The following is a 16,455-nucleotide window of genomic DNA, read 5'->3' as shown; positions in this document are numbered from 1 at the left end:
TGCATAACACCATCGATGAGCTAAAAGAAGCTCACACAGCGGGTCAAATAATGAGGATTTGAGCCACTAAGCCAGGGATCAAGATATTAGAAGAAGCGGGAATCCAACCCAGACATGAACCGGCGACTGAAGTTAGCTTGACCCGGGAAACCAGAACTCGCATCATGGTTGACCCTGTTCCCCGAAATATCCACCCAGTGCATAACGAGGGTAGGAGATTCGCGAGAGCCAAGTCAATCCTTAAAAAGTTAAATCAGCAGAAACAAGATGCCCTCTCTGTCGATGCTGCCAGATATGACAGTGGGGATAAGTTCTCTGTCCCGGTGGAAGACGCGGCAGGCGACCTGGTCAATGCAGCCTCTATTTATACGAATTTTGCCCATGTGGCGGAGGAAGCGGCAATCGCTCTGGCTTTTCACAGCTCAAAGTTCCCGCTATCGTCTTTTCGGACTCGCGCACGGTGGTTAGATCCTTCTCGTCCGCTCTCGTATCTGAACAGGCGAACAATATTTTGATTAAAGCACTTCAAAGGACTAGGGAGAGCAGCGAAAGAGGATACCACATCTCGGGGTTCCCAGCCCATCTAGATAGCTCAATTAACCCGCTTGGATGTAATCTTAACAAGCAGGCCCATCGGAGAGCTCGCGATTTCGCGTACCACGCTGTCTCGGGTACCCAGGCTTGGAACGAAGTCAACATCCACAAAGATCCATTATGTACTTTCCACGAAATTGTTTCCCATTATCGACTGAGCAGGAGGACATTTCCACCCCCTCACCCTAAACTGAACAAACCTCAGGCCAGCACACTCAGACTTCTGCAAATCCGTTCGTATCCCACTCATCGGTCACTTAACAGGATAGATCCTGCCCACTCACAATCGTGCCCCAAATGTGGTCATGACTCATGCTCTTTTGACCACATGATCAGGCTGTGCCCAGCCCGTAACGCCTCTCCACCCATCACGAAAGAACAATGGCAGGAATCTCTCAAGAGCAGCAATCTCCACATTCAACTCCAGGCTGTCCAGAGGGCCCACGACATTGCGGCGGAACTTCATCTCCCGGTCCCATCGGGGGCGGCGCCACCGACTTGATCTTCGGGAGCCTTTGGTTTTGGTTCCCCAAGATCTCAGTCCCTCAGGACTAAAACAAAGTTCTTGTCATGGCTTGCTACACACGAGTGTAGCCTTCTCGTGTAGCCTTCCACACACATAGCCTTCTCGCTAAGCGATTCGAGCAAATTTAGCTGCGTAATAACGTCAATATAATATCATTAACGTCACTACGGCGTTTCGAGATCAACTGTAGTATCAAGCCAATTAAATATCCTCATAAGTGTTTCCCAACCTTCGCACTTGCTTAGTGTCTTCTATTTAGGTTCGAAAAGTATCTGCGTCATAGAGTTCTTACAACTTCAAACATGTGGATTAGTATTTGAGGTTAATTCTTTGTTGTCGGGCCCCTATAATGCACGCAATGCAATCTTGCTGCAGTGATTTGCCTTTCTATACAGAAAATTACAAGACGATGGCTTATAATACAACAGCGCGCAATCTCTAGAGCTCCTCATCCTCCTGACTAAACTGTAAGCGTACCACATTCAAGTTTCCCTTGTCCTTGCATTTTTTTGTTTTTTTTTTGTTTTTATGGCACGTTGCTCATCATTTTACTTCTGAATATTATTGTAAATAATTCTCTACTTCAGTACCTCGTATATGTCAGTATTACCGTGTAACTATGTTTACACTAGAACTATGCGCTGTGCATACCTTCTCTTGTTCTCCCCTTCCCACTATGGCGGTTGCATTTTCAGTGAATAATGTATTCTTGCCCATGCCAATAATTGTTGTTTATTTATTTTCAGTACTGCATTCCCGTAATAGTCCCGCCGAGGCGTTGACAATACATGTAGAAATCAGTACACAAACAGAAATATTTCGATCTAACTGCTGCTTTTGTTCGTGCTCGAATTTCGCCTCACGAGTTTCTAAACTCTGGGGTTCTGGAGTTTTACGTGTGGTTTTAGGCACGCGTGGTTTTAGGCACGCATGAGGGGGGAGGGGGGTAGAAGGAACTCCGGATTAATTTCGATCGCCTCGGTAGACTTCATGTGCGCCTAAATGTAGGTACACAAGTGTTTTTCTTTTCGTTCTTTCTTTCTTTTTTTATGGTTTGTTTTCTTTCTTGCAATTGAACCCGCGAGCTCGAGGTCAGAAGCACAACGCAACATCTACTTGGGTATACCGCGGCATTTCTCACGAAAAATTAACTCCCTTTTGGGGCATGCATGGTTCAATATACGCTTAATTTTGTTGTTCCCTTGGTGCATCGGGAAAGTTTAGTCGCGCACTAAAAAGAAAAACTAGTCCACGTGTCTGCAGCTGTTCGCCAGTGTTGCGCGTATTTGATGGTGGCGTTTAGCCCCCGCGGCGGTGGTTGGCAATCCGCGGTGGAGGAAAGACATCCGGAGCTCAAACGTCGGCGTTTTCTTTGAAGTTCGGGATCTTGGTTGAGCGGATGATGTGGCTTTCCGGGATCAACCCAACCCCTAAACGGCGTGGAATAACCAAGCAGGCAAAGATGCTTGGTCATTTCGGAGTAATGCTGAACGAAATCGCAGAACTTGTCGCGAAACTTGAACGAAAAACGAACAGCCAATAGGCGTGCAATATTCTTTCAAAGTTTGAAAACAGAAAGCTTTCATCTTACTAAATTCATCCTAGCAAAGTTGCGAGCAAGGGGGAATACTCGCGGTATGTGACTTTCCGTTACTGTGAAAACACGGAGAATGCCGGAGTTGGAAATTAAAGGCGATGAGCAAAACGAGAACAGGATAAAAGCGGGAGCCAACGGTTCCACAAGCGAACTTGTCGACATGTCGCCTTGAAGAAAGACAAATCCACTTGTCGAAACGTTGGTCTCCACTTTACCTTGATCTCGTTTCGTTCATCGCATTTGTTACAATGTGATCGTGCATTTTCGAGTTCTACAGGAAGTGCGAGTCGCACGCATTCCAAGGGAGAAAACAGTTACAAGCATCTAGTAAATGGTGAATATTTGGTCTGCGAATAGTTGAACTCTAAATTTAAATGTGAGCAAATATTTTGTCACCAACCGCCCCATACACGCTAAATGCCCCCTCAAGACAAGAAAAAGGTAGGAAAAAGGCGTGAAAAGCAAGACATGAAAAGCATGTAATTGTCTAAAAGTTTACGCTGTGCTTCCAGAAAAAAGAAAAACGTAGATCTGATTTAGGCTCTGTCCTTTCGTTGGCCGTTGTAGCCGACCGAAAACTAACTTCTCTGGCAGAATTCATTGGAACCGTGTTTATTTTGTCGCTGTGCACAGCGCGTGAGCAGGAATGTACGCACACATGAGAGTCGGATGTATCGCAAGTTGGATTGCGACAGCACGAATGGAAACGTCAGTGACACTCTGTCTCAGCGTCGTCCACCAAAACGCACCCGGTGCATTTTCCCCTGTACATGGTTATCATGCAGTGCTCGGGACAGCTGTCGCAGGGACTGTGGTCGCCGCTAGATGCGACACTTGCGCCTTCGCTGCTCTGAGCAGCCCCGTCAGGTTTTGACTGAGACTTTCCATCCGTTTTGGGAGCTGCCTCCGGCTTGTTCTCACTCGTGTTCTCGGCGACTGCAGCCGCGGTGCTGGAGTTCCTGGTGTCCTCGCCGGAGGGCTTACTCCCCGACTCGCCCACTGGCTTCGAATCTGAACTGTTGCTTTGCTTGCCGCTGCAGGAGCAGCGCCCGCACTTGCTGCCGTCGTCTTGGACGACGGTGCAGTTGGAGCCTTCTTTTTTGCATTCAAGTTTGGGACAGTCCTTGTCGTCGGCTTTGAAAGAGAGAAAGAGAGAAGAACAAACAAAAATTTAAAGAAAAACCGTTCATTTAGTCTGACCCTTGCATCGCACCGTGTTTATAAGTACAGCCGGTTTTCAATGAAAACGCCCGTGAGGAGGCGGGCGTGGCCCACGCGTAGCCCCTCGAAAAACGCCCCCGCATTTCGCTCTGTATTTGTCGCACAAAAATACCGACTGCGCTTGCCCGCCGGCTTTGAGAGACGAACAGTCAATGGAATGTGTTAGCGATGCCGAATATCTGCTGCACCGAATCTTTTACAACCGATATTTTGTCGGGGATGCTCAATGCGCGACGAAGGCCTTCTCCATGGACATCGTAATAGAGCGAAGAGACCGTTCTAGTCAATGGAATGAAATACCTTTTCCTAATACTGAAAGGTTTGTCCTGTGGCGTAAACCTAGTGAAGAATCTTATATATAAGTTAGATTTTTTTTTTTTACAGTAAGCTCGAGCGTCGACCGCACGGCGTCTCAGCGGCCCCGTTGTAGCCGCAAGGTGCGGCAACGTCGACGACATTGTGCGCTGGCCCGCAAGGCCATTTCCAGTTCGAATGTTTCCTGCTGCACCGTTCGCTTAAGCGGTGTCCGTCGCTGCTACAGGGATACAGCGTCGACACGCCGAGCTGTCGGCGCTCGCTCGATGTAATTAAAGAATTTCAAGGGCGTATGCATTAGGTGCGTGCGAATAGAAAAAAATTAGAAAGTCGAATCGAATAGCTTACGCGCTATTCAATTCGTATTCGATTCGAGAATTTACTATCTATTATAATCAGATTTCATTACTTCGAATATTGCAACCGTGAGGGAGGGAGAACTAAAGAAGCGAGAATGGTTTCAAATGACTGAGTTTAGGAGAGCTGTGGCTGCTGCGCAGAGACACGGCTACTGAGTAATAACGCAACGCATAATAGTCTTCAGTAATCTCCCGTCAGTCAGAATACGAATGCCTCGATTTCAGGCAGCCTATATGCGAACTTCTGTCTTCAATTTATGCTTCGGTCAGTCTCAGTACGTTTGCATCTTTTTAAAACAATGTGTGAAGCTGTATAGCACCGCACATCCCCCGCACGTTGTTTTAATATGATGCAAACTTTGCGAGACTGGCCGTAGCATAAATCGGAGCAACAAATTCGCATATAGGCTGCCTAAAATTGAGGCATTCGTATACTGAATAGCCGCCGTCGTTGCTTAGGGGCTATGGTGTTGGGCTGCTAAGCACGAGGTCGCGGGATCGAGTCCCGGCCACGGCGGACGCATTTTGATGGGGGCGAACTGCGAAAACACCCGTGTACTTAGATTTAGGTGCATTTCAAAGAATGCCAGGAGATGCCAATTTCCGGAGTCCCCCACTATGGCGTACCTAATAATCAGATCGTAGTTTTGGCACGTAAAACCCTATATATTAATTTTTTTTCGTATAGTGACTGACATTAAATTATTGAAAGGAATAATGCGTTCCGCCTTTGGTCAGTGCTATCATAACCCTTCTCTCAATCAGCGAAACACAACGCTGTATGTGCGTCTGGTGATGTAGTGATCCGTTGTCTCGTTACTGCCACTCTTGTGGCGACCGCGAAACGTGAAAGCAGTTGTTGCTAATTTGCGAGATCGTCGATTGTGGACGTGCAGTAGCAAAATGTATAACAAACACGTAAAAAATAAATGCGCAAGAGGCTAGCTTGTCACCGAACCGGTTACAAGCAAACTTCATATATCACCTTTTTTTTGCGATCAGGATTATATTTTATATTTGGGGGTCGTGCTTGCTCTAGAATATCCGTTTTTAATGTGATTCGGAAATTTCGTGATTGAAACACCCACGATGCCCTTGGAGATAGTTTCACACGTTATATGAAATCCAACAGCGCCCTGTAATGTGTGCCGTAGATCCGCGTACGGGGTCACGTGTGTGGCTGGGGCGGTTGCCCCACAGATAGCAGCGCCTCGGTGAGCTCAGTCGGCAACAGCTCCACAAGAGGCGCGACATACACCTGCAAGAGCAACTAGGCGTGGCCGGCCAGAAGTGACAGGTCGCGCCGAAATCTGTCTGACGGTCCGGGGAGTGCATAGACTGGCGGCAATGCAATGCCACCACGGATCTGACTCTTACAGGAACCTTCCTTGCGGCCGGAGACACACCTGGCGGGAGACCTCATCAACACGGAGTCACACAACGAGCGTGTGGGTCCCCCGAATGAGAGCTGTACAAAGACACGAAGCTGTTGCCCTGCCTGAACTAGGAACTTCGTGACAGCCAGTCGCGGTGGCTTGGCGAATGTGGCGTTGCGCTGCTAAGCATGAGGTGAACTTCGTGATGAATGCTTCAGTACACCAAACCTAGTTAAGGATACAATACCTTGGGAACAAAGTATAAACGTATCTTCCCCTGGAACTAACCCTGACGTTGCAGCACTGCTTCTATTAGAAAGAGGACATACAGTGTGCCCAACGCTGGAAGCATTTCAGCTTGATTCCCACGACAATCGCATTTCGACGGGGGCGAAAGGCAAAAAAAAAAGCCTTGTGATTAAATTTAGGTGCACGTTAGAGAACCCCAGTGGCCAAAATTATTCCGGAGTCCGCCACCACGGCGTGCCTCGTGATCGCATCGTGAATTTCGCACGTGAATCGAAATAATGTTTCTTAAATCTTACTGATGAGTGCTTCATGCAGTACACCGAACCCATTTAAAATTACCATACCCTCAACAAAGTATAAGCGTACCTTCCCGTGGAACTAACTACAACGTTGCATCAATGCTTCTATTAGAAAGAGGATACACAGTATGCCCTACACCGGAAGCATTTCAGTTTTTGTGCTAACTTGAAACGCGTATGACAGTGCCAGAATAATACTGATAAGCCAGCTTGATATATAGTTAGAGACAGTTCTTACTTACACTCATTTTTTGGTCGCATTCTGCAGAGCGGTTGAAAGGAAATTACGTTGCCTACGCTTGCCAGAGAGGTCCCAATAATGAAGTAAAGTATTCGGCTACAGATAAGTAAAGAAGTCGCCAACAGAAGCAGCAGAGCATGGAGAAAAAGATATATGAATTGAACGAAATGGGCTCGATTCCAACAACTTGAAAGAAGTTCAAGTACTTCAAAATATCCACAAAGGCCAAAGAAAGATTAGTTTACAACCGATCCGCCGATTTTCATTTTTCCACCTTTCTTTTTCAAATGAGGACTAGTTTTCTTGAGGACGCACTCAACAACCTCAACCGAACTCAACACGCCCGATGTAGGAAACATAAGCTTCACGTACCGCCGACGTATCCCAGGACGGTGACGCATACGAGCGCTAATCGGAGCCTCATGTCGACGTGCTCAGCGCTGTAGTCTTTCCCGGCCGCGCTTTCTTCGTGCCCGGTCGTTCTCATATGCGCCTCTCAACGCGTGCGCGGCCCTTCCAAGTTCGTTAGTCCGAGCGGCCGTATTTCACAGCCTCCAGGGGGCAGTCGCCAGCTGCCGACTCGCTTCTGACTTCTTTCATGAAACCGACGTGCCGGGAACGCGTGAGGATTCGGAAGCTGTCCCTCCAGTCGAGACATCAGAAACGAAGTCCGGTATCGGGCTTTATTACATTACGACGCAAGGGTGGGAAAGCGCTGCGCGCTGTCTGTTACGTGATCACTCATGTCGACAGAGAGGAGCGTGTAAGAGTAGGCGTAGGAGGGGGCGTAGTTACCATTGTAAGTTATCGAACGACGCTTGTTCTTTTTTGCAAGTCGTGATGAAGTCGGTTTAGCCCGCGAGAAAGGCAGGGTCTCTGCGCGCGCTGACGGAATATAAGAAGCAGCAGCAGTGAAAATGACGAGAGTCTACGCATGATTATTTTTTTCTTTTGCTTTGGAGTAAGTTCTTTCAAGTTCTCTTATATTTTTATTTTTTTATGGCAGCGCTACATGTTGCGATATGGACATATTTTGCCATAAAGGGAAAAGCATGAGAACTTTAACAGTTTCTTTTTATTCATTCACAGTTATTTATTTACAGCATTCTGCTCTGGTGATGTCGCATTTAATTTAGACAATCTTTAGAACACTTCTAAGCACGGCTACCGTCGAAGGTTTTTATGTTTGCTGACTTTCCTTCGCTATCTGGCCTCGGGAATAGATAAAAACGAACTTATTCACTGCGCTTTACTTTTCTTTTTAGGGGGGGGGGGGGGGCTGGCGGAGCGGAGGGCGATTTCAAAGAAGTGTTTTATGTAGTTGCGAACAATGTTTTAATATCAAAACGTCGCGCCCATAAACTGCATAACTGCGTCATCGCTCGTGTTCCTGAATATCTTTCCTCAAAACAGCAGTCGGTAGTTCTAAACGGGCATTCTTCTGCGTACGTTATAGACTCGCATGAAAACAATAAGTAAAAAAGAAGCTTCGTGGATGGTCCGAGCAACTTATACATTAAAGAACACCAAGCTACGTAAAGAAGTTCTCGCAACTTTCAGGAGTGAACTGTCCGAAATATACAAAATGACTCTCAAACGCCTTCGCTATATTTGTTGCAATTTCCTCGCTGAATCCGAACCTTTTCAAGTTTTTTACTACACACTTGGGAGCTTAGCACCTCTATACTTTCATTTATGTGTGACGCATGTTCCTGTTTACTGCACCATCTTTACCATCACCGCTGTCTTGCAGTGCATTTTAGCGGTGTTGTATGCGTGTTGGTGGCAGAAGGCTGAATTAGGAAGTATCGCCCCGGCTGAACAAGTCAGCATCCCGTACAGTAAGGACGATAGCAAAAAAAGAAAAACTCTTATACTGTTCTTGCACAAGTTCCCGCATACCTAGAAGAGGCTAGCGTATCGCGTCAACGTTAAAGAAGCTCTTTTTTTCGACCCCCTGAAAGTTGGAAACAGTTTATAAGACCAGCCATCCCCTACATTTGCATTAGCAGAGCAAAGTCATTAGGCTCCAGGTGGTTCGGCTATGTTCCAAAGCTGAAGCACCGGTGCCCTGTGCTATTGCGGCCGGCACTTGACTGTAGTCACATTAAGAACTTCCTGGAAAATTCGGCGGCTTCACGTGAAGGGCGAAGCATTGAAAGTTATAGAAAGATATCCCGTAGCGCTACAATTCCTCGGCTGCTGTTTAACAATACGCGGGGCGACACGTTGGCACGACGTAGAACGCGAGGCATGTCGCCCCCACGTTAGAACACCATCTGAGAAGCTGGAGCGCACCGCTAACCTTTGTTATTGCTGTGGATGCTTCGGAGCTGCCAGTTTTTGATGGCAAAGTCTTCTTAACTGACTTCCAACGGGTTGAAGTATCTGGCATCTAATATCTTGTAACCACTTCCAGAAAAAGAAGAGACAGCTATTTCGCACCTTCATAGCATCGCAGCGAGTCACGAGAGGTATCAAATGTAGGTGCCAAGGAGAGAAGAAGCAAAAGTTAGTCGCAGAATAGGCAACATTATTAGTGCGGGTGGCGTAATTAGCGCCAATGTTGCTAAACATTACCCACATTGCATTATACCCCTGTAAAGGGTGCATTACCGTAGATACAGGTAGACTGAGGCAAAAGCCGCCGTGCGGCACCCTTTTGTGAAATGGAGTGACTTGTCTTGGACCACGGTGTAAGAAAACATTGTCACGCAGTAGGGATGGGGAATAGTACAGCGGCAAATCTGCGAATGACGAAACTAACTTATATTGGGCGAACTTTTGCCCACCAGTAACAAGTTACACTTAAAGCACAGCGATAGCGGCGAACAAGGTCGGCGATCGTCGAAATCTGATCTGCCGGTCAAGCGCATTGGCTTTGATACATGAGCCATCGAAGGTTCCAGAATAATCGCTGGTGCCCGCGTGTCTTCCAGAAAGTTCCACACAATTCGCGTCGCTAATGCAATCAGATTACGCAAGCAGATTACGCAGACAGCAGAAATAAGCATTGATAACATTCCAGAACCTTGCGATACATGTGGGCGCGTCCTGCGCTGAGCGGTAACATTGGTTAGACGAAGAAAAGCGTTTACCCGTAAAAGATAAACAAGTCCATGTGTCAATGCCCCCCTCGCAAAAAGCACCGTCCCGGTGCTACAAACATAACGGGAGAGCGAAAACACAAACGGACACTTATTAAACCGTAACAAAACAACAAAGAAGGAAAGACCAAAGTAGTAGAGTCCAAAAAAAAAAAAAGAACGTCCGAAGTTCAGGTATACAAAGTCCCAAAGTTCATTAGCGCTGGTAGAGTGGGTTAAGTCGCACAACATGGACTAATTCAGGTGGTGAGTGGCGTCGCTGTGATAGCGTAATGCCGTCTGGCACGACCTCATAGTCGAGTGCACAGTCTCGCATAGTCTTGTATGGTCCGAAAAAGCGGTGTGAAAGCTCCTCTCTAAGTCATCGTCGACGTAGTGGAGTCCAAAAACCGAAACACGGTAGCCGGGCTGGTACTTGATGTAGCGTCGTCGAACGTTGTGTCGGCTGTCGGTCCTCTGTTGGTTTTCGAACTGCAGGCGGCCGAGCTGTCGGGCTTTTTCGGCGTGCTGGAGATAGGTGGCGAGGTCAAGATTCTCTTCTTCGGTGACGTGCGGCAGCATGGCGTCAAGAGTCGTCGTCGGGTTCCTGCCGTTAAACCAGCTTGAACGACGGGATTTGTGTTGTTTCTCGCACCACTGTCTTGTAAAGGTTACGTAGGGCAGGACGGCATCCCAGGTCTTGTGTTCGACGTCGACGCACATCGCGAGCATGTCGGCGAGGGTCTTATTCAGGCACTCAGTAAGGCCATTCGTCTGCGAGTGGTAGGCAGTTGTCCTCCTGTGGCTTGTCTGGCTGTATTGCAGAATGGCTTGGGTGAGCTCCGTTGTAAAGGCCGTTCCTCTGTCAGTTATTAGGACTTCTGGGGCGCCATGTCGGAGCAGGATGCCCTCGACGAAAAATTTCGCCACTTCAGCTGCGCCACCTTTCGGCGGAGGTTTCGTTTCAGCGAAGCGCGTGAAGTAGTCCGTCGCCGCGACGGTCCGCTTATTTCCGAATGTTGACGGCGGGAATTGTCCACGAGGATACAGAAATTTGCTCATCCGCCAACGTTTTACCTCTAACCTTCAAAAGAAGTGCTTCAGCTCCAGAACATCGGCAAGAGTGAGTGCTGCTCGTTAAACAATCACAAAGGGAATGGCGCCGCTTCCTCTCATAGTAAGTTTTGAGCACAGTATCGACACGCATCTACACCAACTGGCACGGAAACTTACGCCTACTCTATCGCCAACGGGTCAATGAGCGAATGTGCGCACACTTGGATATATGCACACCATATACGCACAATGAATGATGTGCTACACCAATGGCGCACGAATGCTTGAAGCTGAATGTTTCGTGACGGTCCACAAAAGTAAGCGAGTCACTAGCGATAATACATCTTTTCTACAAGGTATTATGAGGTAAAAAACAGTTACGTTTCAAGCCTTGCCCGAAGCATGAACAAATCTATAGGAAGGGAGCACACCCGCGAGCGATTAGGCAGAAAATAATCAGATAGTGACCACACCCAGGAAGTCAGCAATGTGACATGCCGCTGCTTCAAAATAATTGCCAAATAAATAACGGAGATAACATTCATGAGCGAAAAGCTTGGATAGCATCGAGTACATATTTGGCCACTTTTAGAACAACCACGATATACGCTGCTCATGCCGTTTGGACATAGCTTAACCTGCTCCGAAAGCGCGTTTGCATGTTCTCTGTAGCTGTGACCAAAGCTTCGTTGTCTCCGCCCAACCACCATCTACGATATCTCCCGAAGCAGACGTTTGCTAAGCCGCACCGGCGTCATACAACACCCATTCTAAACAGGGAGGCAACGGAGGCAGTTTAGGCAAGCAATAGACTCTTCACCACGTGACTAAACATGACAGCGTCACGGGATGACTGCGAAACGGGTCAATACTTGGAGCAAATTTTAACCAATGTTGACTTCGCCGGCGTGACGTTTCCGACTTCGCCGGCCGCTGCCTGGCACGTTGGAATATATCCTCGCCGGACTTCCTTGCCAGCGAGAAAAGCAGAAGTTTTTCGCCAGTCTGGTAAATACTTCTCGATGCGAAAGCGTCAAATGGCCCATTGCGCGAAAAAGCCCGCGTCTATCATCTGCAGCAGCGAACTGGCACCTAACCACCCATTCTCACTGGCTACGAGGCCACGTCCCGAGCCGTGCTTCGACGGAGAAGAGCGAGCGAAAGGGAACGCCTGCTGCCGCGAAAGCGAGTCAGGTGTTGGGTGATGGGAGAGGACTTCGCCGCGACGCCACGTCAGCCTCGCTCTCACTTTCGGCACGAACGCTCCTCGACTTAGCATAGCCACGGAGCGGTTGAAAGGAGACACTCGTTGCTTCGTTAGCGGGCCAGGGGAGAGCCCATCGTCGCCACTTGTCGCCTAACGGGCGTTGCGGCGTCGGTGGCGTGTGGCGTTGGCAACGCAGATTTCTGCTGCTTGCTGGCTCGGGCGTTACCTACCACTAAAGTACATTGCTCGAAGTGCAAAGTTTCAGGTACTGCACAGCGCCGTTCAATTTTGGACATTAATGCTTTTGTGCCTTCGCATTTTTTTTCTATATCACATAGCATGCTTGACACCGAAGTGTATAGTATAAAATTGAAAAGAAAGCTTTTTTTTTTCAATTGTTGTAGTCCCAAGAACATGTGTATATAAAATAATATGAAACAAGATACTTCAAAATAGTTTTAAAGAAAAAAAAAAGAAAAGGTTATGTGACAACGTGATTGTTACTTTGCACAGAAATGCATTAACAGTCAAAATATGCATATTTAATGTGAAGGACATGCTCAGTTGTTTCCGCAAATATTATCTTTACATGTATAGAAGTTCTTTAGATATCAAAGAGAACGTGAACCGGAGTTAATAGCTGTAGCTCGATTCCAAGGTCGACTTCTGGCCGTTTCTTCTAGCGAAACTTGACTCCCAGCGTGGCAGACGGGAAATGGTCCCGACTGCAGGATGCTAACACCCTGCTGATAAGAACATGCAGAATATCTTTATATAGGCGCACAGCACCTCTGAAGTTATTCGATGAAGAAAGCAAAACTTCATTCCGAAATACGACCAACCGAAGCTGTCTTCCGGGTCAGTGCTTTTTCCAGAGTCCAAAAATTGCGGCAGAACCTGTCACACGATGACTGCCGACGCGAAGGAGTTAACATTGAATCACTATAGAGACACAACGTGTTGCCGTTATTAAAACGTGTGATGTAAGTGCCGTGTACTGCAGTGAGACTCTCCTTTCGTGCTACGATGATGATTGATGATTTATTGGCATCCCCTTTGAACGAGGCGGTGACAAATAGTCACCTGGCCTGCAATTAATTAGCTATGCTACACGTCTTTTCATTCTAGCATCTCCTTAATCCATTTTCTCTTTATCAAAACTTCTCTACCTACCTCGTACCGCTAACTACACCTTTAATGGATCTGGTCGTATCAAGCTGTTCCCTGCTTTCTCCCCCAATACTCGAAAATATTGTCTACCGCATTCCGTTGGCTTGTGGTAAAGTCTATATAGGCCAGACAGGTAGGTGTGTTAACAAGCGCTTGCAAGAACATAACCTGTCCTTAAACGGCGACCAGGCAAGCAATTTGGCGGTTCATTACCGCGGCTGCAATAAGTGCAAAAAAAGTGTGCCATCGTTCGGTGGTGTGACCATCTTAGGGAAGGGCAAGACCAGATACGAACGTGAAATCTTAGACGCTTTTCACATTGGAAATGAGAAAGAAAATTGTGTCAGTGATACGTCTTTGTGTTTAACAAACAAGGAAGTGCTTACCTATCGAGTAGGTAAAATATGATTAATTAAAAACTGACATTCATGCACAGGTCTTGGGAGGAGTAGAAGTTGCGCATGCGTCGGCTGTTTTTCACATGGTAATGTATCTTCGAGGTGTTATCTGTGCACATGTCTTGGGAGGAGTTGAATAAGCGCATGCGTTGGAGGTTATGTGCGGCAATGTAAATTTCAATGAAGTACAGCTGAAAGTCCAGCGTCCGTCCGTGCCTAACACTTTTTCCTTGTGTGCGCGTCCTTTGTGTTTCGCTGGTACCCCCTTTTTCAAGTTCTAAAATATTCTTGCTTATCTTGACTGGTGGCCGGTTGATGCTTACGTCAGCTTTGAATCCAAGCATTTCTGGATGGTCTGCGTCACCTATGGGCCTCACTCGGTGAATTGCTTCGCATTCCATTAGGATGTGCTCAGTGGTCTCCGTATTTTTGCTGCAGCGTGCACATGCCTCATCAGAATATACTTAAGAAGGGATCTTATTTTGGGCTCGTTGGTAACAATTCATGACATATGTTACTCGCGCACCACTTGTAAAGAGGGCTAGTTCACGCTGCGCCATCTAGTAGCACTGCCTAGAAGTTCCCGCGTTGCCTCCGAGACAAGAAGCACGGAGCACCGGCGCCTGCGAACGCTGAGAACGCTTGCCTGTCATTCATCCCTCTACTTACCCCTCCTCCTCTTGTAAAATCTGAGGCTCTGACAGAGAAGACTTAAGCATTATAATATGGGGATGACCTCAGTACCCTGCCCTCTTCCTAAAACAATCAATAACTAGTGAGGATCAGTGGAAGGCTGCCTTGCGCAGCTCCAGTTCCGACCTTCAAGAGGCCTTCCTGGAATGGGCAGAGAAGGTAGCGGAAGCCTACTTCATGTATCTCCCCACTCTATCCTCTTGCCCGCTTCCCGTTAAAAAGCGATAGTTTCCCATTCACTCATTCATTACCACGCTTACCGCGCAATCAGTGGCACATACTTAGGCACCCAAGTTGGCAAGTGGTTCGATGAAGAGCGGCACATATTCAGTGCATTCATTGCGCAGCTCGCTAAAGGGTTAACTTGAAAGGCGTTCACTGAAAATTGGCACATATACAGTGTATTTGTGGCGCGGCCTACTAAAGTTCCCGATTGCTGTCCTTGAGTAACCCTTGTGACGTGGCTTCGATTCCGCTGAATGTCGGATAAAGTTAAGGGAGCATTCTCGTCATTGTAGAGCGGTACATTCCCAGTAGCACGTGCCCGGTTACCCAACTTGGCGTCAAAGACGTTCATTGAAAACCAGCACACAGTCACTGACACATACCTAATGGCCCAAGTTGGCATCAAACTGTTGCGTTTTAGAACAGCACAGACCCTGTGACGCATTCCCAGTTCTCCAAGTCGCCGTCGAAGAGTTTCTTCGAACCGGAGTATCCACCCAGTTCCTTGTCTATAGTGACCCCTCTTGGCTTGAAAGGGGTTCGGCGAAGAGCAGCGCGTATGGACACACTGGCATTAACTCAGTGACCCAAGTTGGTCCGAAGGTTTGTTTCAAACCCTGTTACCTCACACAACAGCCTGGCGAGCTAGCCATTTGACCACTGATTAACCATTGCCGCAGGTAGGCGGTTAGATACAAAGCTACATACATAGAGACATAGGGGCATAGCCCCCGGAAAGTGCATGGAGTAGCCTAGGAATGCTAACGAATAAAAAAAAATCGCAGCAGAATCCATCTCACGATGGCTGTCGGCGGGCATGCGTTAACATTGGATCAATTTAACGATGCAACATATTGCCACCCTCGAAACGAGTCGTGAGGCGTGTCACACTTCTTCATGCACAGTGACCCTTGTTGGTCCGATGGCTGGTTTCGAACCATGTGCTCCGTGAACTGCTAGCAGCTCGATGTGCTATCCAATCGACCACGGACTACCCAGTGACCCAGGTTTGTGGGAAAATGGCTAGATACAAGCATGCATAGGTATAAACAAACAAACAAGCGTGCGTGTGTGCGTACGTGCGTACATGCGTACATGCATGCGTGCATTCATGCTCGAAATTAAAGACTGCAGTCCAAACATGGCATTACGAATTTTCTAGTGCACTCATTAGTTTCCGTTTATGTATGTTAATTACGGAAAAATTATGTTTCTTGGGCGACCTTGTGGACAGTATACTTTTGCTCCCCCGTGTACATGCGTGCGTGCATACATGCATGCCTATATGCGTGCGTACATGCATGCATACATGCATACGTACGTGCGTGCGTACATGCTTGTGTGCATTCGTGCGTGCATTCATGCATGTGTACATGCATGCATACATACATGCGTGCGTGCGTGCCTACATGCATGCCTACATGCATGCATATATGTGTGCGTGCGTGTGTTCATACGTGTGTGCGTACATGTACATGCGTGTGTGTGTATGAATGTAGGCACGCATGCACGCACGTAGGCAGGCATGCATGCATGTACGTACATATGTACGCACACATGTATTCACACACGCACGCACGCATATATGCATGCATGTAGGCATGCATGTATGCACGCACGCACGCACGCACGCATGTATGTATGTATGCTTGCATGCTTGCGTGCCTACACACACACACACACACACACACACACACACACACACGCACACACGCACCACACACACACACACGGCCCCGAAAATTGCCTGAAGAATCCTAAGAGCGCGAACGCATTACAACTCGCGCGCAGATGCATTAGGTTCTGCAGAAATGTGACGTTTTCGCACTTGAGCCGCGCACGA

At 47.6% G+C, this 16,455-nt stretch overlaps 1 protein-coding gene across 1 annotated transcript; it reads right to left on the bottom strand.

Annotated features, from left to right (window-relative positions):
* Positions 1-3,313: 3,313 nt before the first annotated feature.
* Positions 3,314-7,256, bottom strand: LOC142587120 (uncharacterized). Its single transcript, XM_075698009.1, has 2 exons — positions 7,150-7,256; positions 3,314-3,851 (listed from the first exon to the last, which is right to left on the bottom strand). Exons 1-2 carry the CDS (start codon positions 7,199-7,201, stop codon positions 3,427-3,429), a joined length of 477 nt encoding a protein of 158 aa, XP_075554124.1. The 5' UTR covers positions 7,202-7,256; the 3' UTR covers positions 3,314-3,426.
* Between the last annotated feature and the right edge of the window lie 9,199 nt (positions 7,257-16,455).

This window comes from Dermacentor variabilis, chromosome 7, assembly GCF_050947875.1.
Source record: "Dermacentor variabilis isolate Ectoservices chromosome 7, ASM5094787v1, whole genome shotgun sequence".
NCBI lineage: Eukaryota > Metazoa > Arthropoda > Arachnida > Ixodida > Ixodidae > Dermacentor > Dermacentor variabilis.
Note: the sequence above shows the minus strand (reverse complement) of the source record. Positions and strands in the feature narration are given on the sequence as shown.

Excerpts from the sequence above, each read along its gene's own strand:
- LOC142587120 (XM_075698009.1), bottom strand. The coding sequence starts at position 7,201 with ATGAGGCTCCGATTAGCGCTCGTATGCGTCACCGTCCTGGGATACGTC. Across the intron at positions 3,852-7,149 it reads CGTCCTGGGATACGTCGGCG|CCGACGACAAGGACTGTCCC; the intron begins GTACGTGAAGCT and ends TCTCTTTCAAAG.